We start from the raw sequence: 26,203 nt of genomic DNA, 5'->3' as shown, positions 1-26,203 counted from the left end.
AGTAACAGTACTGCATTGTTTTTTGCCTATTTATTTTTTTAAATAAAGGTGTCAAGTCACATTTCTGTACTTTAAATTTCCGGAGCCATCATTGGTATCTTTACTGGCAAATCTTATATTTTACATTTCACACAAAAAATGCCCCCAACTTATTTACTCTTCTTAAAATATGGTTTGTAAGAGGATGAGGTTTGTCTGTGTCACCTCTTCATGTGACATATAAGAACATTTACACAAAGAAAAGGAAGTATGCTTATTAACACCATGACCTCAGTTTGGGTGTAACCCCTCAGATAGAAATTAAACTTCGCAGCATTTTGCACCTAATTAATGAAGTGTGACTGTGGTAATCATACACTTTTATCAAGAGCAGATACAAACAGCAGTATGGATGATGTATCTAGAGAAATATTGTGTCTCATACATATGCAACCTTTTGTTTTTTTCTCAAACCAGAATACATTTTGCATGCTCACTTTATATATTTTAGGGTTGAAAGCAAGAAACAGTTTAGGTATTTTTCTCTAGTCTATCATTATTGATAGATCATTTTTAGTATGAAAACCAAACTGTCAGAACTCCAAACTGGATTGGCTATATTTGCTAAAGATATTTTAGGTGTGTGTGTATGAACTATGCAAGGGTGGCCATACATTGTTAGATTTCTTATTCCAATGGTTTCGTTGCTGGCTCGAACGCTCGTTGGATTATGCCTAGAATTCCCCATCAAGCATAGTCAAATATCAATTTTGGAAATTTTCTTCGTTAGCCATACTAACCAACCAATTTTTGAAGAACGACTGAAAATTTCATTTGACCTATGCAGAGAAAGTATTCGTTTATCCTCGGCAGCTTTTTTTAGGGAGATTTTGCACAAACGAAAATTCAGCGAATTTCGTTTGGTCAGAGAAAAATTTTCCAACCTGGCCATATAAAAAATCTCATTGACATTAGCAAAGACGAAAATCGGTGCTTTACCATCAACTGTTGAATTTTTGTCCGAAAGATTGTGTACCATTTGCAAAGGGAAACCTTCAATTTATGACCAACTTAAGGGTCAATTTCTTTGTAATTGACATACTATAATGTAGGTGTGTCTGCATAAACTGACCCAAAATACTCGGCTCCCGAACTTCTCTTTAGCTTGTGGATTTACTGGTAAAAAAACTAGGATGTCTCTCATTTGTCCTTTAGTTCTTCACCAGCAGGTACTTGCCCTTGGGTGTATCTGCCAGGATCTGCTGTCCATCTGTATAGTAGAGCTTTGATTAGATAAAGTAAGTGTTCCCAGATCAGTGTTTGTTAAAATGTAAACAAAAATGTATACAATGTACTAGCAGCAGCTGTCAGGAGCCCTGCATGGGCAAAACACAAGTTTGCATTAAAAACTTGACTTATCTGCATAGATGTTCTAAGGCCAGCAACTCAAAGTATTGAGCAAGGAGGGTCAGCACTGCAATCAACCAAGTAGCATTTTCCAGAAGGAGAAATGAGTATGTTTCTCTTATTACAGGTTCCCTTTAAAATGTGGGTCTTCCATGCAACAGGTATTGGATGAATATAAATATATAATGGTTTCTGACAGCAAATCATTTAAAAACACAAATAAACGTAGTGAAAGGGTTACTGAACATATGTCACTACTAAGATATATCTTCAAGCATAATCCAAGTTTGCAACCACATTTTTCATGTTTTTGAAATTCAGACACATTCTCGTGTTTCTTTCTGAATCAAAGTGAATATTCTGATTGCCCCAAGCCACCAAATGATCAGAATTTTCCGCACACAACCAGAAAATACAGGATGTACCTCTTATGTCAGGGCGGTAAAGCTGCTTTATTCTGGGTTGTGTCAGCATGAGCATTATAATCATTGATAAATTCAGAGACAGAGTTTGGTGCTCCCAGGCACCTCACTGCCACTCAGCAAAAACATTACAACTTTTGCATGTAGAAAAGGCACCATCATACTTGCACGTCTTTGCTACATAGATGCTGATGTAAGGAAATCCATCATTACAATACACTCCACATTATTTGGGGAACTATAATGGGAGACGCACCTGCTTGGTGTTGTATTGGGTGTTCAGGTGCAGCAAAAGGCAGAAGTTGAAAGCACATCTGGGTTTCATCAGGCTTTACATCTTGTGTGCTTGGGACTTCAAGGAACAAACATTGAGCTTGTATAGACTCCTGATTTAAAGTGTATGTCCAGCCCAAACTTTTTCTTATTAGTTCTAGATAGAGAGGGGAAGAGTTATAACCTGCGTCAGGTTTCTACAGCTATCTGGGACCCCGTAGAGATACTACTCACTTCCTATCCTGCTTACAACATTATACCAGACAGAAAGTGAAGGTAGCTCCAACAGCAACACATACACAAAAAAAAACATGTTTTTTTGAGTAGGGGAAGACTAGAACCACTGTCAGGTTTTTATTTTATGTCTGTGTACCTGTTGCAGAACTTCCCTCACATTATGTCTGGTGAAACTGCTGTCATTAGAACAGGAAGTGAAGACATAGCTCTGTAACAGAGCCCTGGATATCAAGAAAAAGCTAGTAGGGATTCTAATTCTTCTCCACTCCATCCCTTATTTTTAGGCCTCCAAAAAATGGTAGGCCCTCAACACTGTTCTTACACGGGCCTGATGTGAAGGGGCAGATTAACATAGGGGCTACTAAAGCGCCAGCCCCAGGCCCACCACTGAAAATAGGCTTGGTCGGTCCAGATCGCCTCGGTATGCCCAATGGCAATCCATGCAAACTGGGCTAAACACAATCAGGCAGAGGTGCTGGACGGCTCCCTAATCAGGCATATTAAGGGGGCCCCACGAGGAATGAGTGGCCACCTAATTAGGGATCCACCTCTGCTGTGTCCCCTCCAACCGACCAACAGCACCAGGCCCATGATGCTCTTAATCTGGCCCTGCTAATGTAAAATATACTTCTTAATAAGCTAAAAGCCATATACACTTCTGTCTATGCGACTTTTTCAGTTGACAAGTACCATGCTTTTTACGGAAATAAATATGAAGCGCCAATGGTCCTACAAGAAATATATGTATATAAGCTCACTCACAAGTCGCAATTATGTAACAAGAGCTTGGAACTACACTAGTCAACATAGGGTGAATTCAAAACCAACCGAATCAAGCATATAAAGCACACCTGCCCACACTTGCATATGTGATCCAACTCTGCCAGACAGACCTGGATAATCAATAAGTGACGAACTAGAAAGGAGCCTAGGGCACGTTGGATGTCCAGGGGGGCCATCTCCATCCCCTTGCAGTATACCATGAGGATAGCGCAATTGTTCAAAGCTGTGCAATGACTTTTCACTTCAAAAGGGAGGATGCTCTTGTAGGCAATTGTTGTCTAATAAGTTTATCCCACTTGACTTGCCATCATAAAAAACTGTATCCTGTTTATCCGCCAAATACAACTGATAAAAACAAATAGGCAGAAACCAATAACAACCAACCAGATACCAGCTTTCAGTAACTGGGCTTAATAAAACAATTTAAAATGATTTCTAAATGGTTGTGATGAGGAAACAGCCTTTCCTCATCTTCCAATGCAGGTACTGAAAAGCATTAAGAAACATCCTTCCTGTAGAGAGATGGGTGGGGAAGGACAAAGACCAATGTGTGGGCTGGAGGTGGGATCTCACTGGGGAAAGATCAATGTGTGCAGAGGAACTGAGTTCCACTCCCAGTCTATGTTTCAGGGCTCAGTTAGCATGGTATATAAGGAGAATATAGACGTTTAGTATGCAATATGTGCCGTGGAAGTGTGGGGACTGCAGAGTGAGGAGTCTCTGAAGAGGGGAAAATGGAGATTATATGTACTGGGGGAAGGATACATGGTAAAGAGACATCTGTGGACTGGAGGTGGGATCTCACTGATAAAGACCAATATGTTTGCTGGAGGTGGGATCTCACTAGGGAAAGACCAATGTTTGGGCTGGAGGTGGGATCTCACTGATAAAGACCAATATGTTTGCTGGAGGTGGGATCTCACTGGAGAAAGACCCATGTGTGTGCTGGAGGTGGGATCTCACTAGCGAAAGACCAATGTGTGTGCTTGAGGTGGGATTTCACTGGGGGAAGACCCATGTGTGAGCTGGAGGTGGGACCTGACTGGGGAAAGACCAATGTGTGTGCTGGAGGTGGGATCTCACTAGTGAAAGACCAATGTGTGCGCTTGAGGTGGGATTTCACTGGGGAAGACCAATGTGTGGGCTGGAGGTGGGACCAGACTGGGGAAAGACCAATGTGTGGGCTGGAGGTGGGACCTGACTGGGGAAAGACCAATGTGTGTGCTGGAGGTGGGATCTCACTAGTGAAAGACCAATGTGTGCGCTTGAGGTGGGATTTCACTGGGGAAGACCAATGTGTGGGCTGGAGGTGGGACCAGACTGGGCAAAGACCAATGTGTGGGCTGGAGGTGGGATTTTGCTAGGGAAACACCAATGTGCTTGCAGGAGGTGGGATCTCACTGGGGAAAGATCAATATGTGTGCTGGAGGTAGGATCTCACTGGGCAAAGACCAATGTGTGTGCTGGAGGGGGGATTTTGCTGGGGAAAGACCAATGTGCGGGATGGAGGTGGGATCTCACTGGGGAAAGACCAATTAGTGGGATGGAGGTGGTATCTCAATGGCGAAAGACCAATGTATGGGCTGCAGGTGAGATCTTAAAAGGTAAGGATCAATGTGTGTGCTGGAGATGAGGTCCTAAAAGGTAAAGACCAATGTGTGTGCTGGAGGTGAGATCCCAATAGGGAACTACCAATGTGTATGCTGGAGGTGGGATCTCATTGCTAGAGAGTGCTATGTTCCCCTAAATTTAAGACCAGAGGCAGAATCCACCAGTGACAGTAACGGTGGAACTTATGCATTATACTGTATAGCTTAGGATAGTATAGGACATAGAATAGTATATACTGTCATGCTGTAATGTTTTCACGTGAAACCATGTGTGGTCTTTGGTTCAAACTAAACTAGCACAATTCCAACAGACCTAAACATTTAACACAGCCAGTAAACAATGGCTTGAATTGGTAAACATTCTGAAAAATATTTTTTAATGTTTTAGTTTCCTGGAAAGCATAAATATTGTTATTGGCCAAATCACGTGCACAATTTGGCAAGCGAATGGGTGCCTTTGCTGTATATAATGTACAGTATTTTAACATGGTAATGGCTTATTCTGTTTATTGGATCATTTTATTAGGCCCACATGAACTGAACTGAGAACCGGGTTCTTCTACAATAGTATCTTTATACTCTAATCAATACAGAAGCCTATAGTGTGCAATTACAAGTTGTTGTGGTAGACATACCGATAAATGTAATAAATAAAACAGGAGGATAACACAGGCTCCTGTAATCACCTTTAAAGGTGAAAATGCCTCTTAGGAAACATTGGATGGCATGGCAACAGACAAAGCAGAAACACTCGCTGATAAGGTGTCAACACAGTGATTGCATGGTACATTACAAGTAGTTTCCCTACATTTTACAAAGCTGTCAGTCTTGTTTCCTGCGTAACACACAATACAAAAATTTGGACAACTCGTGAAAATGAAAAGGACATTCTTTTCAGCTGCCTTATTCTAAAATATTGTTTTACAGATATGTCTTAGTGAGAGTAACCACACTTCCAGTATTGGCAACTATCCTATATGGGCATAGATGTCTTTCATTATTCATAATATCATGTTGTCCCATATCTTCCTTTTCCTGGCATAATATCTACAAATAATTCAAAACATATCAGTGCAGGAATCCTACTATATGCTGGCGTACATTTATTTAAAGAAAACAGATACATCACAGTGTTAAAACAATTCAAACTACCTAAATGCAACAGCACAAGGTCGATGCAAGCAGTGGTGTAACTATTGCCATAGCAATGTAATTTGTGTATGGGGGCAGTTTGAAATAATGTTTAGTTGAAGTTCAGACATGCAAAAATCCGGAGTTTAAATTAGAGTTTAAACTGGTTTCTGCCACACTGTCAAATGTTCCTGTGATCCCTTGACCCTTGAGGAGGGCTTACTATTTTTTATGGTGACTGATCTGAGTTCACAATAGTTCTCACCAGCATGCAGAGATGTTTTAAAGTGCCTTCTTCATCCAAAACTTCCAGGAGCACATGAAAACAGCTGTGTGACACAATGTGGAAGCTGCTCTGCCATTGACAGTACCATACATTACTTTCTGACACTTGACCAGGACATCTGGAGTTTAACTTGAGTCACTGACCACCATTGTAAGGGCTATTTAATGGGGTCAATCTCTGATAAGCAGGGTAAGGGCAGTTCTCCACCAACCAATAATTTAGGGGCACTTTCTATTTAACACGGTTGTCAAGGGGGGTTTCCTTTACTTCCAAAGTAAAAGGGCTTTCTCTGATAAATAATGCATGTCAGTCTTCCCTGACCACCAGATTAAGGGTAGCTTCCCACTGACAATCAATATAAGGAGACCATTCTACCAACCACCAATGTAAGGGTAGCTTCCCCTGACCACCAGTGTAAGCAGTGATTTCCATTGTAAAACCTATGTAAAAGGGGCATTCCACAAACCCAAAATTCCACTAACTGTCACTGTAAACAGGGAAGTTTTCATAATCACCAGTGTAAATTATACTTTTTTTTTACAAAAATGTGCATATTTACTGACTGTCCAGGTAAAGAGTAAAAATAGGAAAGGTGTCTAGGCTACCACAAAGGGGAGAGGTCTGAGTGATGTGGGGTCGGATAGTGTCCTCTCAAGTCTGTACGATGTCTGAAGCAAATTCAAATTTCAACTTGAACTATGTCTTCAAAGACATTCTCTATACACATTTGGCTATAGGGCCAGAGAACCATTATATCTTAGTGGGCAAGCCACAGCTTCCATCTACAGTAGGGCTAGAGGCATCCCCATCCATTTAAAAGTGAGGGTGTACAAAGGTTGTTTCGTAAAGAGGACTCTAGTAGGGTCACACTGTTAATATCAAGTAAGAAAACCCATATAGTATTGCCTGTTTCTAGGCAGTAGATCATTACTACAGGTACATGGTAGATTTTCAACAGACTGCAATAGAATAGAGTAGTCATTAAAAACAAAGCAAAACTGTTATGTTCACACCTCTCTTCCCCCTAATCTATGAATTGTAAACACATCTGTGAGCAAAACACAAAGAACTCGACAGACATGTTACATCATGCTAACACATGCAATAGAGAAATTCCGTCCCACAGAACAGATGGTTCCTAATCGATGTTGAAGAAAAATAGATTGTCCGGGTGTAAAATTAGCAAACCACACAATTATTAAGACATTTCAGACATCAAATGTGTGTTTTATATCATATAGACGTTTTCCAATTTGTTTACCTTCTTTGAAATACAATATAAACGGGATATCGTGTTAATAAAACAAAACTAGAAAAGTAGTTTGCATATTCAAAAAATAAACCATCAATGTGAAAAATGTAACATCCACCTGCAACCAATAAGAATTATGTCTTCACTTATCTGGCTAAATCATGCTGAAATCTGATTGGCTGCAACAACCTGTATCAGCTTTCACATTATCAAAGCACTGACCGATTGTATTGCTTAACTGATAAAGCTGGTTCATTTTCATTACCTACACAGATTACAATACAGACAGGCCCAGTTGTATAACAGGTGGATGTGTTCCTAGGAAATCACCAAACACCCCAAATGCAATCTGAGGATCCCTTTTGCCCAAGCATGTTTGTGTATCTGCTGATCAGGCAATTCTGGTACCAGCGCTATCCCGGGGAATGACAGTGGCACTCTGGAAAATTCCATTCCTGACAATTGATTCCCTTCCTCCTCAAATAAATTACCGAAAAGTGTCCACAGTGCCCACAGACATATGATTGTTTCCTTATCAGACCATTGCATGCCATGTACAGTATATAGGTAGCTATAGAGTGGCCTTAATCTCAGTTGGTGTTGTCTATAGAAATTCAAAATTTGATATCAATGGACGAAAAAAAATATATGGATAGAGATTACCATAACAGAAGTCTGTTATGACAAGCATTGTCTGAAGTGTCAGGAGCTCTAATACACACAGGACAGCTGGAGGAAGAATAAAGTAAGAACACATGGGACAGGGCTTGCAGAGTAGCTTGCAAGATTACAGGAGTGGAGGTAAGTCACATCTGGATGGAAATCTTCCTTGAGTGCTGCAACTGAAGTGTACCCAAACGTTTTTTTTAGTTTTTGTCAGCATTTAAAGTATTCTCTTGTGAAAACATATGGCCTTGTATTATACAAACATGGGTGAGAGAAAGTGATTTCCATCAAGGTTCTAGACCTTGAATTTCAGCCAAAGAGGAATATTCCACTCGGCTTTAAAATGCAACAAAAATGGATGTACAGTGAATGCAGAAATTATAAAATAGATCACTGGGTCTTAACCAGTGCTTTGGGGGGCATTCTGATTTAGGAAGTTCATCATAACAATGGTAGAGTTTTAGGAAATAAACTACATATAAATGGATATTAGTAAGTAGTTTAGTAATTTAAAAACAAAAGGCATTGTTTAAAAAATATTTATAAGTAGTTAAGTGGCACTGGTAACAAATGTAGCTGTATTAGAGAATACCTGAAATTAGGTCACCCGCACTACCAACACTGCCTTTATACATGGCTACACAATATAATAGATACCAGACAGACATACAGAGAGATACTGTAGAAAGATAGATAGATAGATAGATAGATAGATAGATAGATAGATAGATAGATAGAATATAAAGCATAACATATATACATATCGCCTGTGTACATTGGTGGGAAGTACTCACCAGGTCAATGAAAGCAACTGATAATGCAGGCCCATAGCCTCTTAGATGCTATAGACCCAACCACTAAGTGCTCAATGCACCTTATTGGTCCTGGCATCCAGCGGGGCATGGGGGCTGAGTGGCATGAGGAACATGTGCCAGTTTCCCACCTTTCGATGTCCATTGTCTATGGAGCTTAAGTATATTCACTTTTGCTAATAGGCTGCCTAGAGACATCAGAAGGAGGTTTTCATGCAAGCACAGTTTGACCAACCTCAGGGCAAATTGTCTTGACAGAGCTGCAGATCACTCCATAAATGTGTAAGATGAACTCTACTGACCGTAGTTTATGTGACTAAAGAGGGGAGGGAGACAGAATAGGAAGAGACCATTGTTGGCTAATCAGGGACAATCTGATTTTTGAACCAGTTCAATTGCAAATTTCCCCTCCAACATTAGCCGGCCCCATCTGTGGGTTTAGAGACACAAGGTCGAGATTAGGTGACAGCCACATCATGTCTAACTGTACCTTTCAAACGTATGTTCATTCTGCTGTATTTAAGTGACAGGCCCACGTTAACGAAATATTTATGTATAGCTGTTCAGCACTAGGTTACATGCAGGGCTTTGAGGTCAGAAAATATGACAGATGTGTATTTCCGATATAATTGAAATAAAACAGCGCAGATGTGAGAGAAGGAATGTGCTCGGTCATTCATTTTGTCCTTTTTTTAAAAAGCTATTTTTTTCCAAAAGGGAATGAAATGCAATCAAGAATGCGGAGTCACTATAAATACCTTTCCTGGTTTTGTTCTGTTTCTTTTCCAAAGGGCTGAGCCAAATCACAAGATCTGCTCCTTTCAGCACCTGTAAGTTGCAGGTTCCCCTGAGTATTCTCATTATTCTGTGCTATTCTCACCTGCCAAGTATTTGCCTAATATATGCACTTCACTGTAAACAGACTGACTGAATATAAACTGATAAGATATGTTCTCTGATAGAGGGATGCCAAGTGTTCTAGCTTTTCATCTCAATAACACGGTTAAGCAATTTTTACAAAGTTGTGAATTTAACTCAATGCTTGCTTGTAGTGTTTGAAGGTTAGGGTGGCCATAGACACCAAACCAAGGACACATGGCTTGACCAACCATTGATCTGTGTGTGTGTGTGTGTGTGTGTGTGTGTGTGTGTGTGTGTGTGTTGTGAAGTGCCCTTTGGAGCCCTTTGGATCCTAAGCCCAAGCTGTACATTGAGCTTTGACTACCCACCAAAGTTTTAGCATTTACTAGTTCCGTAACAAAGAGCAGGGTCCAGCACACAAGAGTGGGCAAAGCTTAATCTCAATTTAGGAAGAATTGTGGTACTACTGTATATAATATAATAAATTTCAATAACCATGACAATAACATGATGTGAATGCTATTCAAACACAATGACCACCATAATTTATTTATTTATTTTTAAGTTTTTTGGTAAGGCAAAGACAACTGAGCAAAGAACAATGTATGCTAACCCAAAACAGTCAATCAGCAATCATATTTTATTGCCTTGATGGCTCTAAATCCGAGGGTTACTGCACTTTGCACATTATCATGACTCTTTAAAGGAGGGGTCCCCAAACTCTTCAGCTCACTGACCTCTTCATTAACTTTCAGATTGTTTATGGCCCCCCAATTTTTTTTGTAGAATATTGCTTTATTATTTTTCCAATATATACACAGTGTAAACATACTGACATTATTGTTAAAGGACCAGAATATAATATTCCACTTGTATTAAAAGCATTCTTCCCTTTAAGGGTCTCAGCTAAACAAAGCCAAAAGAAAGAAGAAAGAAACATAAAAGAAAAAAAACCTGAAACCATCTTAGTAGCACTATCACATTTTATCCATGGGTTCCATGTCACCAGAAATTATGGGCACCTATGCTGTGATCGCGCTACTAACTCTTCCAAACTTCTCAAAAAGTTAATTTCTTTAACGCAATCTTTAATTTGCAGGAGTATCTTGAGACCTCCCGTATCTAGCCATTATGGTTGTTTCAATGGTGAGTAAATGCACAGCAAATCAGTTCTTTGGCACCAAATCTATCACTGTGGGTCTACACACTGGCTCTCCAAAAGTCTGAGGCGGGTGTTCCCAGTGGTGGAAGGTCACAGACATACAACACAAAGCAAAATGGTAAACTAGGCCAAGGTTTAACAGTATAACATTTCACTAATTTAGGCCCAGGAGAATTGTTCTAATAAGCTATAAGGATTGATCTAATAACTTAAGAATGATCTTTGAATGTGGAACTCTAGCCATTTTTAAAAATTCTGATTGGGGAATGATTCAAACCTCCGTCAAGTTTATATTGCTGTCTGTGTTGCCATTGTGAAAAAAACTCCTGCACTTCCTGTCCCTATGGCAGTGGTCCCGAAGACAGGAAGTAATCTCTAATGGAGACACAGAGATCAAAAACTTGAAAAACACAACACAGGCAACCATACCAGCTATATCCCACGGGTCTCACTTACATCTGTAGATATTCATAGAGCACTTGTCTCTTGCTTGACAAAGAAACCATATAGATGTGAATGTGTTGTACTCAATGTCATTCAGCTCTCCAGGGCATGAGGCTGTTGTGTCATATTCCAGGTGACTAATGACTGCAGGCAAAAGAATGCAGAGAAACTATTTGAATTAAATCACTGTGTTTTGTTACCACTTACAAAGTGGCATTTCTCACCATTAGGTAAAAACGTCACAACATTTGTGTCCATAATCGTTCCTAAAGCCCAATGAAAACTCCCGTATTGTGCTTCCAGGCTTGCAGACAGGGCGGGTTCATCTGAAGTTTGTGTGATTTGTAAAAGTGCAGAACACAAGCGTGGTAAACCCTAGAACTTTACAAAGTCCAGACGCAGCTGGCTATAGAACCATACATGTGGGCGGAAGAGTTACGGCAGGCAAGGTCTGGCTCTAGTGTCTTCAGATTAATCATATTTTCTATAGAAGTCTCGTAGGCCTAGGAAGTCAAATCTAATAGGAATGTGGAGAATGAAGTATGGGGCAGTTGACCCCCTAGGCAATAGTCTTTGTGATCATAGTGAAACACAAACATTAAAGGAATCCTGTCATTAGATAAACTAGAAGGCTGCCATTGCTAACCTCCCTGAAAATACTATTTGCCAGGCTGTTTTCCTCAATATTTGAGTCAACGACCCAGAAAAGGTATGCAGATAAGGTCTTCTGACTTTTATCTGATTTCCTGATGTCATCTTTCTTCTAAGTCAGTATCAGAAGGTAATTTTCAGTCTTTGGGAAACCAGCAGTCAAAGGTCCCATATTTCATATATGATGGGTTTAAAGTGTGAATAAACACTGGAATGTAAAAAACCTAAAGTGTGCTGCTGACCCCAGCATTTACCATGTTTGCTGCAAAGCCTGCTGCAGTTCATTGTTTAGGGTGGCTGCATCCCTTTGAAGGGATGGATGCACCCACCTTGGCATGAGTGTTTCCAGACTCCAGACATTACTGCCAAGTGTCCGTATGCTGCGTGCATCCACACATAGAGAAACGCCTACAGCGGCAAGCCATTTCCTTGCTCCTCCCATCTCTTAGCAGGTCGACTGACAGTCGCTGGAGTATTCACTGTCCACGTGACTTGTTCCTTGTACTGTGCTCAGGGCACAGGCTTCCCTACCCGGAAGTTTTCCGGGAAGTAACGCAGAGAATTCTGAAGGCGGCGGAATTGAACGGTACAAACAGTAAGTATTGCGCAAATATACAAGTACACAGTGTATTGCGGAAAGTTTTTGTATAAGCAAACCTATTTTTTGTTGTTTTAGTATGGCGTAGGAAAGGATTTGCACCTCTGTCAAGCTTTTATTGCAGTATGTGTCCCCACTGGGGAGATTCATTCCCTCTATTTGTCCTGTTGATCATTGTTAGTGTGGCAAAAAGTAATGAGAAATCCAATTTTTTTCGCTCTTTGTCACTGAACTAAGTTGACTCCCAAAAAACAGAGGTAAGGGTAAATCTTCCAATGGGGACACATGTTCCAATGACAACTGTATAGCTTACAACTTTGGAACTTGAGAAACAGGGACACCTTGGGATGGAGAAGACATGTGGTGCACTCTAGTGACAATGGCTGTGACTTTTTTGCACTGAACATTGGACGTGTCTTAAAGTGACAATAAAGTCAAATTTCCCCCCCCCCTTCCCAATCCTGCTGTAGGGACTGAGCTTAAATGATGTCTCTTAATCCGATCTTCTTCTTCTTTCTTGTCCTTTTCTGCTGTCTCTCCAGCGCTGGGTGCGGGTCTCCGATCCATCGCTGTCCTCCTCTTCTCTCATGTCCCGCGGTGTCTGTGCGGGCGCACGCTGCTCCATAGACTTACCTTATGTCTCTCTTAGTCTCCCGGCTGAACATCTGAAGTGCGCATGCGCCCGCCCCAAGATCTTTTGTGGCCGCCCGAGACTCTTCAGATATTCAGAAGGGAGCGCGCGGCGAAGACACAGGTAAGTATTAACCTTTTTAAAAGGTTTTTTTTTTAAATGTTTGCATATATCTACTGCTTGCTAGCAATTAATATATGCAAAAACATGCAAAGGTTTAGTAACCCTTTAAAGGAGCGTGGTTGAAAACAATGTTTTTGTTGTCTGTCATTTCCTGTTCCAGTAACGTCTGCACACCGCTTTCATTGTACAGGCATAACAAGGACAGGATTTGAGGGAAAATCTCCCCAAAAGGCTGACAATATGTATTAAAACTGGACAAAAAAATAAACTCTTCCAAACTTTATCCAAAACTAAAACAAAAAACAATTGGCTGTTAGGCTTTAAGAACTGTCAGGAGATTTGTCACTCCAACATTTTTATATTAAAATTTCATCCCTGATTTACATAATTACACAGTGACACAATTTAGGTACTAGAGGGAGGTGGATGCTATGTCATTTAAAATTACTGAACAGTATGTACGGGCAAAATGTTGTGCTTTTAAAAACAAATTGTCTGGGCCTGGGGCTATCTAGATGAGAATTTACATTTTACATTTACAACCAAAGTTTATTTTCTTCTGTACACATTCTTTTAACATAAAAATCTGGTTTTAAGACATTTACAACTACAGGTTGACAGATAAGATGTTACATGCATGCCTTAATAATTATGTGAGAGTGTTCAAGTTCTATACATTAATGTTTCTTATATTTGTAATATTATATAACCCTTAGATGTTTGCCAAATATCTCTTGGGTCCTATCGCTTTATTTAAGGCATTTCCATCAATCTCTTTAGTTACATCCAGTACCCTCTAAATATATATCTAAATGTCCAAAAGACCATGATAAAAAATATACCTAGTGTCATCTGTTTTGTATAAGAAAAGATTACAAAAATATACGTTTATTAATCAAAAAGTGTTGTGAACAGCACACAAGAGACTGCTACTAAGGTTACTATAGTATAAAAAAGAGTTTGGCATTTATCGTTACTCATTTATTTTAAGTAAAGAATCATGCAAAGGCTTTCAATTCCTCAGAGTCCTCATATGAGATCTTAGCAAGCCAAGTTTCTGGATTTCTTTAATACAGTGCTTTTAGTTAAAGGTTTTTGTAAACTCTAACAATGAACCTCTCATATTTGCTCCCTTTTGGTTTGATAACTATACAATTGAAAGTGTTTTTCTTTATCAGCTAAGTGCAAAAAATACCTGTTGATCTTGCCAGAAACCATAATCACCAGGTGAAAATAAAGGGAAAAAGGCCTGAATATGGAGACATATAACAGCCACCACACGTAAGGACTGCTACACTTCAATATATTAAAGTGCCACTTAACTCAGGAGTTAATTCTTAAAAATGCATTCAAGTCCCTTAACTATTAACGAAAATGTATCTTATTTTTGTATCACTCAGCTGTAGATCCTCAAATCAGCTCTGAATTGGTGCTGACACTGTCCTTCCTTCTGGAGGGTGGCCACTTTTGTTCCCCATGGTCGCTGAGTGTGTTGTAAAGTAGCTACCACTTCAAGCTTGCTCCCATGATGGACTACAATCTCACGTATAGTTTACTGATTTGTATTGAAGTTATATCAATGCCCATAATTTTGAAATTTATGGTCCAACAAATTCATATAGATTTGATGATCAGGTACCCAAACACATTTGGCCATACAGTGTTTTTTCTTCTGGCATCAGTAAAAATAAGTACAATTTTAAAAATTAAAATTATATAAACTGATGTAGAAATTGTTACAATGCTCCATCATGGTGTCTCTCACACTATGATCATTCATGTTCCAGCATAACAATTTTGAAATGGATAAGCACCAGCACTACTATTTTTAGTCCTCAGTAGTGCCATGTACCAACAAAGCCAAGACTTAGAACATTCACACTCCACAATGTTCACTGGGGCCCAGAGAAGAAGACAATTTTGGTGACACATATTTACACACATAGGGCTATTCACAAAAGGGTGAAGGGTTTGGAGAAGGCAGGAGAAGAGAACAATCTAGGCAAAAATAGCTGATTTGGAACAATTCTCCAATTCAGCTCAATTTCCAGTTCAGCTATGTTAATTATTCACTTCTCCTGCCTTCTCCAAACTCTCCACCCTTTTGTGAATAACCCTGTTAGAGATTGTTCACTTCTCCTGCCTTCTCCAAACTCTCCACCCTTTTGTGCATAACTCTGACAAAGATTTCCTCTGTAAATGGTTTGTATTGTATGGATGAGAAACAATGTCTCCCCGATGTATGTATCCTCCGGCCATCTCAGGCAACTGTCCATTGTCTCGTAACATAAAGCTTCAACATCTGTCATAATGTCATATTTCAAAGCATTGATGATTGGCTGTAAAAACATCTCACTAATGATGTTTCCAGATCATCATTGAAACGCCTGAGCTTTCTTCCTCTCTATGTGAGCCTGTAATATACAAAATCAGGATGACAGAAATGATACGGTTTTTCTCCTGGCATCCCAGAAGTTAGTAAAAATAATCATTTGTGAGCAGAGATGGAAAACATCCTGAGATTTTAAGTTAAAGGAAGACAAAATATGTTAATTTGTGTGTAAGTGTATGTCATAACATTTGCTACAACAGGTTTTTGAAGTCTTTAAAGCTCAACTGAAGCTCCAGACTGCAAAAACAGTAAAAATTGTGAGCTTCTTTTTATTTTTTACAGTACCATTGGCTACAGCAAGGGTTATAATAAACTGTGTGAGTCAAACCTCTGTGCAACACAGAGCACAGCGGTTGGGGGTCTCCTCCAGTCCGACGCACCCCCTGTCCAGTGCTCTGATCAACAACGCTCACGCTCAGCATATATTTTATGTTCACATGATTGGATATTCAAGGTGAACAAAATACAATTTATTTAAAAGAATATTTACATAGTTACATAGTATTTGAGGTTGAATAAAGAAGTCCATCAAAATAAAGTGCACTTCTCCTTTTTGCCCCCTTCCCATCAACAGATGCATACTTACCTCAATCTGATGGCACCAGTTCTGCTGTTTGTTTACATCCTAGCTGCGCCTGCACATTACACCCCATAAACGTCTATGCAAAAATTCAAATCATTTCCAGCCTTGGGACACAGCCCTATAGGAGTCTATGGGGGCACTAATAAGTAGGTGCACCCACGTCCGTCGACCAAATCCGTAGAAGGGAAAGGTTGGTTAGGTTAGGTCAGGAGAAGAGGGCAAGAAGGATAATACACTTTGTTTTAAAATGCACTTGTCCTTTAATGAAGAGTCTCAACTCCTTTAGTAATTCATCCTAGTGTTGTATTTTTTTCAGCTAATACCTCAAGTGGCAAAATATAGGCCAGTGCTATAAAACTGTAGCATGCAAGCTATTTTTTGCAATACACTGCAATGCAAACCACTGCTAGGAACATATCCTGTTAAAACAATTCATTTTCTCATATACATGTGTTTGGAAATGTAGTATAATGTATGGCAACATATTTGGTGTGAGTTCTAACAGATTTCATAGCATTTGATATACATTTTAGAACAGCCCAGGTCACACTAATGAGAAGAACCGGGCCCCACAGTAATTTTCCGAACATTATACTGTATATAACTAGAACCTAAGTAAATGCATGTGAGCATTTGTGTCCAGGCGCCTGATGTAAGAATGCAGCAACTGAAAGACAAACACCAGTCTACTTGAAAAGCAGGATATTGTTTTAAAATGCGGAACTGATCATGAAAAATAACCCTTTGACACTTTCATCTGCTTTATATGCAATGGGAGTAGCTAATGCAGTCTGGGACCTGATACTCTTATATCTTTCTGTATTCATCCTTTCTACCATATCATACTGACTACAGTGTCATATTCACAGAAAAACCTGTTCAGAAATTACAATGAGGTTGAGCTATATACTGTATGTCTATGTTAGTGCTTGGTGGAGCCCTTTTAAAGCCATACAAGTCAATGGTTGCACAGTTTTGATTTAAGCTGATGAGGGTATGTATCCACTTATTTGACTGAATGCTGTAACCAGGGCCGGATTTACTCTCTCTGCTGCCCCAAGGCCAGGTTCCTCAATGCGCCCCCCTCCCCGCCAAACCCTCCCCAATGGAGAATGGCAACCAGATGGGGGGCGGCAGGGTTGGTTTAAAAACATTTTTATGTTTTCTTTATTATTTTGTTACTTTTTTACATTTTTATTTAGCTTATTTTTTACTTTTCATCATGTTTTTTATTTTATTATTTTTTACTTTTTAAATTTTGTAATTTTTTGTAATTTTTTTTAATTGTAATTTTATTATTTATCAATTTTAATGTTTAAATGTTTTTGTATTTATTAATTTTTTTCCTTAACTTTATTGCTATCCCACAGGGACTAACAATCCCCTGTGTGATAGCATTTGGAGGTGACAGGTTCTCTTTATTGAACTTGTCACCTCCAATACAGGAGTTCTGGCACAGCTCCCCCGTCTCAGTGTTCACACAGACGTTCTCCGCTCTGCTCCCCGCTCTGCTCCCCGCTCTGCTCCCCGCTCTCCATCCTGAACAAAGGTGCTATGGTTCTGGGTCCCCCAGAAGGGCGGGGGACCCTAAAAACCACAGCGGGGAGGGAGGAGCCCAGCGGGAAAAGAGGCAGCCAGGTGAGGTGGGGCGGACCATGGAGGGGGGGGGGCACAGGGGGAGACAGACAGACAGGCTTATTACAAGTGATCTTGGCAGCATTGCCAGGATCACTTGTACTAAAACAGCGGCGTCCTTGGTGTACATTTAGCCTTGCTTGCCTGAAGCAGGGCTAAATGTAGAAAAAAAACTACCCGCCCGGCGGCTATGCCACCCCTCTACTCTCTGCCACCTAGAGCCCAGGACTTGGTGGCCTTGTGGGAAATAAGGCCCTTGCTGTAACCATGTGATGTACTATGGGGTGAGGTCATCGTCCCCAGACCCTAAAAGGAGAATGTGTGGGGTAGGGGCTTGATGGCAAGGTCCAACACTACATGTAAGAGCTTTGCCTGACACTCATTTGTGACAGGAAGGGTTAATTAAACTTCAGCAGTTATGTTGAAACCCAATGTTCAACCTAGGTGTTTGTAGGAATGGGAGTGCCCCCCTCCTCATCTCATGAGCTGTGAACTACTTCAGCAATATAGGGTGCAGGCCTTGCCCTTTTTGTATCCCCCACTGCCCAAGGTGGCCACTTCTTCTAACTACCCTTTAGCCCAGCGCTGCATGTCAGGACGTACACTGCTATTTTTCAGAAGGAATTTAAAAAAGAATTATGAGTTTAGGTTCACTTTAAATATCCTATTTATTTTTCTATTGGTATTTTCCTTTTTTTTGGAAAAGAGCTGCATGTATAGTATTTGCAGGTTTAAGTTAATATATAACTGCCAGCAATTATTTTTGTGATATACAATATGTACACAATCTCTGAGCACATTCAGGTAACATCACATAACGTCCACCTGTTTTCTTTGAGACCAGATTTAATAGAACTTCACTCACTTCGTTCCTGTTGAGGCTGCACACGCTGATGGCGTCATCCTTGTCCTGGGAACTCTGCTTCCTTTTCCTCTGCAAAAAAAAAAGATACACACAAAATAAATTTACAGATTGCTCAACCAAAGAATCTGATCTATTCATATGACACAAGCTGGATCAGTAGGCTAATCAGTTGCTAACACCATCCTGGAATTCGGATGATTATACGGCATGCACGGCTCAATTTTCTCGCAGTCTGAACAAGAGAAAATCAACCAATTTCCCCATCCGCACTAAACAGCATGGACGGAAGAATCTCCACTTCCGGCTAATTTATTCAGCAGGAATTAGTTAAAATTTGAACCTTCTATGGCCAGCTTTACTGTAAAAATTCCATGAAGTGGAGTGATGTACTGTCATGATTGCCTTATTACTATTGGAATTCCTAGAGATCTTCTTGTAGGAGGCTTAAGGGAGAGACATTCAGTTTAGTTTAAATTATGAATTATATCAAGGTATGTAATAGACAAAGCGTTACTCAGGACTAGCTCTATCTCATTGCACAGGGATGTAAAAACATGGGTGGCAGTATTGAGCTTTGTTTGGTGATCATTTGCATGATGCTTGCTGTTGCTTTCTCTACTCGATAATTCTTGCTGCAAATTTTAAATGAACAAACTAAAATAACCTGCTATCAGAATGATGGCTCACACATTAAATTAGAGCTTCACATACAGAGATCCCTTACAATCCCCAGGTAAACTTTAGTTAAAATGGAAATCATGGCAATTTCTTTAGCAATTATCTGTAGCAATTATTTCTCCTAATCACTGTGCAATACCTTTTACCAGGGCTGTTCCCTATAATGAGGCAGCCTGAAGCTGTTGTCTCAGGCGGTATCTCTTTAAGGTCACGTTGGGGTGGGCAGCAGGCAGAGCAGCATGGCCAATCTGCTGCTCAATGTTTGCAGTGCGCCTGCCCTGCCGCCCCCCCCTTTCTGGCCAGAGCATCCCAGGTTGCTAAGAGACAGGCGGGGAGATGTGTAAGGACCATATAAATCTCCCTGCCGAGTTCTTCGCAACCTGGGATGCTATAGCGGCATCCCGTCCAGCTCATGGCAGCCAGTGATGTCACTGGTGTCCAGGAGCTGGGCAGGACGCCCTGGCCGGCGTCCCACCGAGATTTATTTTTTATTCTTTTTTTTATGTTTTTGTCAGTTTCATTTAAGCAGAATAAAACATTTGGTTTCTTAACCCCTTCCTGCACCACCAGCGCCCCATCCCAGCCACCTCAGAGGGCGAAAAAGCTAGAGAGACCCCTGCCTTTTACACTACACTTCTGACACTGGATTCTTCTTATATTAGGGAATAAATCTCAGACCCGATCTAGGTAACAGATCCTATAGGCTGTAGTTCAGGTACATGAAGAAAATTGCATAAATTCCATAAGCTCCCTGTGTCTTGCCTACTGAATCTCCTGCAGCACAATTTCCTCCCAGTGTCACATGATTACACTGTGCTACCAATTTTTACCTCTGCAGCAAGCCCTCTTCCTAAAGCTGGTCAGTTGGGTATAATGCAGTGTACATGTAGATCGAGGAACATGTTGTCAGAAGGAGAGAGGAGTGAGATTACTTCATCAGTGTGCTGCTGCTTCACTGCCCATTTACAGGTATGGGGCAGGGAAGTGACTAGGCAGTAGTGCATAACCGCAGTAGAGAAAAGGCAGGTCACCAGCTTGGCTATGCTGACTGTTAGGGCTGTGTACGTCTCTGAATTAGTTGGACAGAAGTACTAATCCTTTGGCTAGTAAACACCACACCACCCATGTACCACTCTATATTATAAAAGTTTCGGTGGAGTTCAGCTTTACTATTTCTAGGTGTAGTTCTCAGTTAAAATCACTTTCGGATTCAATTATATTACTGAAACCAACATAAAACTCTCCATATACTCTGTCAAAAGGTTGAGTTATTTATTGAAACTGACATTTAGTTTGCAGTAACTGACAATCAATAGATACTGCCGGTATGTGCTGTGCAGTTTTGTGTACAAGTTCTACATAGTTTACATTTTGAATGCTGGGAGCGTCTACAGCCAGTTCACACAAGCTATGGTTCTCCAGCATCGCGAGAGAACATACAAATCTACCACACTTCTATCAAACATTTCTGGAGCTACAACACCTGGATTACTATAGGTTCCTTCCTTATAATCCCAAGAATAACTAAACCAAATGAACACCTGTTTGAAAAAAATATATACATCAAGCCCAATTGAACCTTCAGTTTAAGTAAATTCCAGATGCATAAATAGAAGTTATTTAATGTCTTACTGCAGTTTTTGTTCTAAAGCAGCTGCAGCTTTAATAGAAAAGCCTACCCTTGCCAGCAAGAAGGACCCCTGCTTTCTGTGGGGAAGCAGTGGTCTCTCTGAAGAGCTGTGAAGTGCCCCCTGCTAACTCATGGTCCTTGCTGATTTGAGAACTCTGGCTATGACTCAGCAGAGAGGAGTGTATCAGACCTCTGCACAGAAATCACTGCTTTCCCACAATGAACTAGGGTCCCACTTTTCAGCATGCTGGCAGGGACCAGGCTTTTCTACTCAGGCCATGACTGTTTTTAAAGAAAACAAACCTTAATACTTTGCACACCATTTGCTTTAAGGGTGCATTCGCACAAAAATCGCAAGGTACTCGAAAGTCAATGAAAGATTTGTTGACTTGCGACTGTACCTTCTGATTTTCTTCTCATCTGTTGCGTTCCAACAGATTTTTTTTCTTTTTATATCAGTGGTTCTCAACCTGTGTAACCTCAGGACCCACATTTGTCCTTGATCATTAAGTCGTGACCCAAGTCGCACTGCTCAAGAACGCATGGCATTAGGGTACCGTGTGTTCTGGTGCGGGTGTATAAACTGTGGGTGGGAGGTACATTTGGGGTACCATTCAAATGAATGGCAACGCAACACACCTCCCACACCAGAATGCACGGTGCGATTATGTGGTGCAGTGTGTTAATCGCACGGTACTATGCGATTAATGCACTGTACTAGTGTGAACAGGCCCTCAAAAACACTGACACATACACAACCACAGACGCATTATCACACACACTCCAAAAATGTTTTAATTAAATTACATTGTTTTTAAGGTCCACCCAGTCTCCCTACCTTACGAGAACTGGAGTGGATCCTCAGCCTGGGGTCCAGTGTGGGCTGCTGTGCTGTGACGGAGCTCCATCCATATGTGGATTACTTGTACAGTTACCTTGCGCGCCCTGTAGAGGTGTCGGGAGCCATAATGTGATGTCACCATGGCACCCCTTATAGGACACATGAGGGAGCTGTAAGCAATGCACGTATGGATGGAGCTCCCTCATGGCCATAGCCCCATCCCACCTTAAGCTGATGCTCAGTGCCGGGCAGCATATTTTGAATGGTTGCTTGAATTGACAGTGCTGCGCTAGGTGGAGGCAAAGGAGCCTCTCACCTAGAAAAGTGGAAGGCATGCGGCGACCCACTGAACATGGGGTCGCGACCCACTTTTGGGTCACGACCCACCAGTTGAGAGCCAAGGTTTTATATGAAGCAACATGTCCTGAGTAGACATACTTCACTGTAATAGCTTGCCATGTGTTGCGTTACTGCACGATAGCACGCGTTTTTGACGTGTTGCGATACGCTGAAAAAAACTGTCCCATTCATTTTTCGTTGCCCTTGCCAGGGCCAGCCTTAGGGGTGTGCGAGCTGTGCGGCCGTCACAGCTCGTCCTGTGGGCGGCTTCTCTCCCCCTCACCGCTGGCCATCCGATATGACAGCGCTCCCTCGTCCGCCCCCCCACTTCAGGGGGGGCGCAAAAGGGAGCTCTGCCTGCTGTCAGGATGGCAGAGCGGTGAGGGGGAGAGAAGCCGCACCCGCAGCTGTCAGGATGGCCGAGCGGGTAGGAGATCAGAGCCGCTGTCATCCTGTCAGTTTCAGGATGACATCGGCTCTGTGCGTGGCAGAGTGGGAGATCGGTAAATATCATTGATATTTACCGATCCTCCGTGTGAGAAGGACAAACACTGGAGCGATCGTCTGATCACTCCAGTGTTTGTAAATAACTGGGGACACATAGTGCTATGTGTCCCAAGTTATGAATGAACAGTCTGTGATTTAAATCACAGCCCGTTCATTCAAGATTTCCTCAATGGGTAGAAGCACTCAGCACAGAGGCTCCTCCCCATTCCGAAACAGCTGATAGTAAGTATTTGAATGGGAAGCCTCCGTACTAAGTGCTTCCCATTCATTGAGTGCTGAGGCTGTAGAAAAAGAAATTGAGGATTTGGTGTCCTCAATTTCTTTTCTATTTTACAAGGGAAATGTCAGGGGTCTGTTTGGACCCCTAATATTTCCCCGAAGCCCCCCAACAGTGAAAAAATAAATAAATATGAAAAAAATAATAAAAAATATAAAAAATTATTTAAAAAAAGTGAAAACTGCCCCCCCCCCACACACACACGCATATTATTAGACAAGTGCGAAGACTAAAAATTCATTTCAGATGAAATGAACGAAAACTAAAAACGTTTTCATTAGTTTCATCAAACAAAACAAATTTTTATGCTCTTTTGGATTCAGCCATTGGCGTGTTCTGTTGGCGGGGCGCATGACGTCATATAACACCGCACGTGTTGGGCGCCGCCATCTTGGTGTATATCTAGGTATACACCAAGATGGTGGGGCCAATATCGGCGTGTGAGGTCACCTGACGCCACGCATGCATGGCGTCATGTAACGTCATGCTCCCTGCCTCCAAGATGGTGGTACGCATTCAGAGAACACGCTGGTGGCCAACATGGCCGCCGCACATTCTCAAACAAATTATTATTATTATGTGTCTGAATACAATACAGACCCCTGGCTTCATTTACATGTAGCCCGGGGTCTGTGTTCTGTTTTTTATTTTTACTTTTCTAGATGCACTTACTTGAAAAAAGGGGTCAGCATGACGACCTGACACTTTATTTTTATAGACTCTATTGTATTTTGACATTTATTGTTTACCTTCTGTTGTTTTATTTGATAAGAATACTTCTATTGTGCCTACAAGTTTAATACCTTTGAATAAAAGTTTTATTTTTATCACACTTTTTAATATGTTTCTTTGCGGCTTAACAAAATAGGAGTCTTTAAATGGTGCGGATATTGGGGGAAATGGGTGTGGTTACAGGGGTGTGGCCACTAAAGGGTGTGGCCACTGAGGGGCGCTGTAAAGCTTTCTCGCACAGGGCGCCTAAAGGCCTAAGGCCGGCCCTGGCCCTTGCATTACCATCTGTTCATAAAACAGATGGTAACACAACGCAACGGATCCAGTGTGAATGGGGCGTAACACCTGGAATGGGTTTAGGTGTTTAATTTAAACTGAAAGCTCAATTAGGCTTTCAACTTTCCATTTCTGGGATTTTATATAGCTGGGACCATATGCAGTATAAAGGTTTTATACAGCTGAGGCCTTATGCAGAATGCCTCTAGGATAAAAAAAAATAATAATTGGGTGGAGATGGGTGTATATGCAAATGTGGTATCCTTGTCAAATTGGGTCACTGCTGTATTATCCATAATGTTATTCATAGGCCAGTGCCTAGAGTTAGAAGGGAAACAAGCCTCAACATTTACAATTGTGATAACTTTTTTCTTTTTTTTTCATCTTCTGTCCACCTCTGGACATTGGTGGCTAAAGTCAACAAGAGAACTGTAGGGATAAGGGGGTATAGAGGATGTTGAGAGAAGTCAGAAGGTTCTTTGGAATTCAGGAAACAGGAAACCATCTCTCCAGTGTCTTGTATGGTGATCTTTATGGCTGAAAAGTAGCTCAGCTCAGAAAGCACAGTCGGTATACCCATCGTATACCCATCGCACTCAGAACCACTGCTCCATCAGATAAGATGTGCATCTTATCATCAGATGCATCAGGTGTCAACGGGTGGCTTCCATCAAAGTATACAATTGAAAAGATGGACACCGGCACTCCAAGGCAAATCCAGTAAGTCTGTTTATTCACGTACTTGTTGCATATTCAAACACTAAAGACAACGTTTCGGGGTCTCACAGGATGCCCTTCATCAGGCAAACAAGTGACTTGTTTGCCTGATGAAGGGGATCCTGAGACCATGAAACGTTGTCTTTAGTGTTTGAATATGCAACAAGTATGTGAATAAACAGACATACTGGGTTTGCCTTGGAGTGCTGGTGTCTATCTTTTCAACAGCTCAAAAAGCAGACACCATGCTTCCTCCAATAACACATGCTATTAGCAAACTTTACTAAAATAATTACATGATACACGGGGCAGAGTTTTTACATAAGGACATCGTTATTCAGGTATGTCTAGTATGGTGTAATTTCTACATCAGGGGTAGCTATAGCATTCCAGCTGTGGTGAGAGTACAAATCACACCATGCCTCTGCCTCTGAGAGTCATGCCTTTGGCTGTCAGTGTCGTGCAATGCATCCTGGGACTTGTAGTTCTACAATAGCTGGGTTGCCGAGGTTGCCTACCCCTGTTCTACATTAATGGCATCTCTATGCAGTCACCATTGACCTGTGGAACAGTGGCGGTTATACACTCCTAACAAGAGACGACAAATTGACAGTTCTTTCCATACATCCATCCAGCAGTATCCCATATCTTTATTGCTGTAGATTTATGGGAACTGTGAAATTGCCATTCCATAGGAGAGAGCTGTGTGTTAGCATTGAATATCCTTAATGTCTCTTTGTGAACAGTCTGATCCTTTCTGACAATGAAAGAAATCAATTTAGCATAGCCCATATAGCTGCCGCTCATGGGGCTTATGGGGAATTAAATAGGACCGGTCAGGTGATGTGTGTTTTTGCAGCTGTTATGGAGTACCATGGTGAAAAGCCAGGTACCTCCGGACGGAGCCGAGGATATGTCATTTTCCATTTGGTAAAAATATCAATGTAAATCTTTATGGCTAGTGAATGTATCCAGTTGCATTTTAGGAAATCTGATGCAGTCAAATGAAAAGAACACAAATGTAATATATTAGATGAAGGGTAAATACGTCATCCTTACCTGAACCCTCTGAATATCATGAGGCAATAAAGAACTACATTGAGTCATATTTTATTACCTTGCACCAAGATCAGTTATCTGAGATATGTTCCCCCAATACTAGATAGGAGTTCAGGTCATAGTACATGAACATGGGACAGGACAAACATCAGGACTGTACTGCAGGATTCAAGATGGCAAATATGGTGGTTTAAAATAATAAAAACAAAGGCACCCAGATCAAAAACATTTTAGGAAACAAATGGGCACATACTGTCTATTAGTAATAGAAAAAATAAGAAAAACAATCATATAATTATAGAAAAATTATAATTATAAAATATTATCATATACAGTAACTTGCA

The 26,203-nt window shown here is 41.0% G+C and overlaps 1 protein-coding gene across 2 annotated transcripts in view; it reads right to left on the bottom strand.

The window, feature by feature from the left end:
- ARHGEF3 (Rho guanine nucleotide exchange factor 3) overlaps positions 1-26,203 on the bottom strand; it is a 261,754-nt gene that overhangs the window by 107,492 nt on the left and 128,059 nt on the right. For both annotated transcript variants that reach the window (XM_018556283.1, XM_018556284.1), the window contains one exon: positions 18,804-18,872. In XM_018556283.1, the coding sequence (XP_018411785.1) occupies positions 18,804-18,872 (69 nt within the window). The remainder of the gene's footprint in view (positions 1-18,803; positions 18,873-26,203) is intronic.

This window comes from Nanorana parkeri, unplaced genomic scaffold, assembly GCF_000935625.1.
Source record: "Nanorana parkeri isolate BGI_ZX_2015 unplaced genomic scaffold, ASM93562v1 scaffold231, whole genome shotgun sequence".
Lineage (NCBI taxonomy): Eukaryota > Metazoa > Chordata > Amphibia > Anura > Dicroglossidae > Nanorana > Nanorana parkeri.
This window is presented reverse-complemented; position numbering and strand designations above follow the sequence as displayed.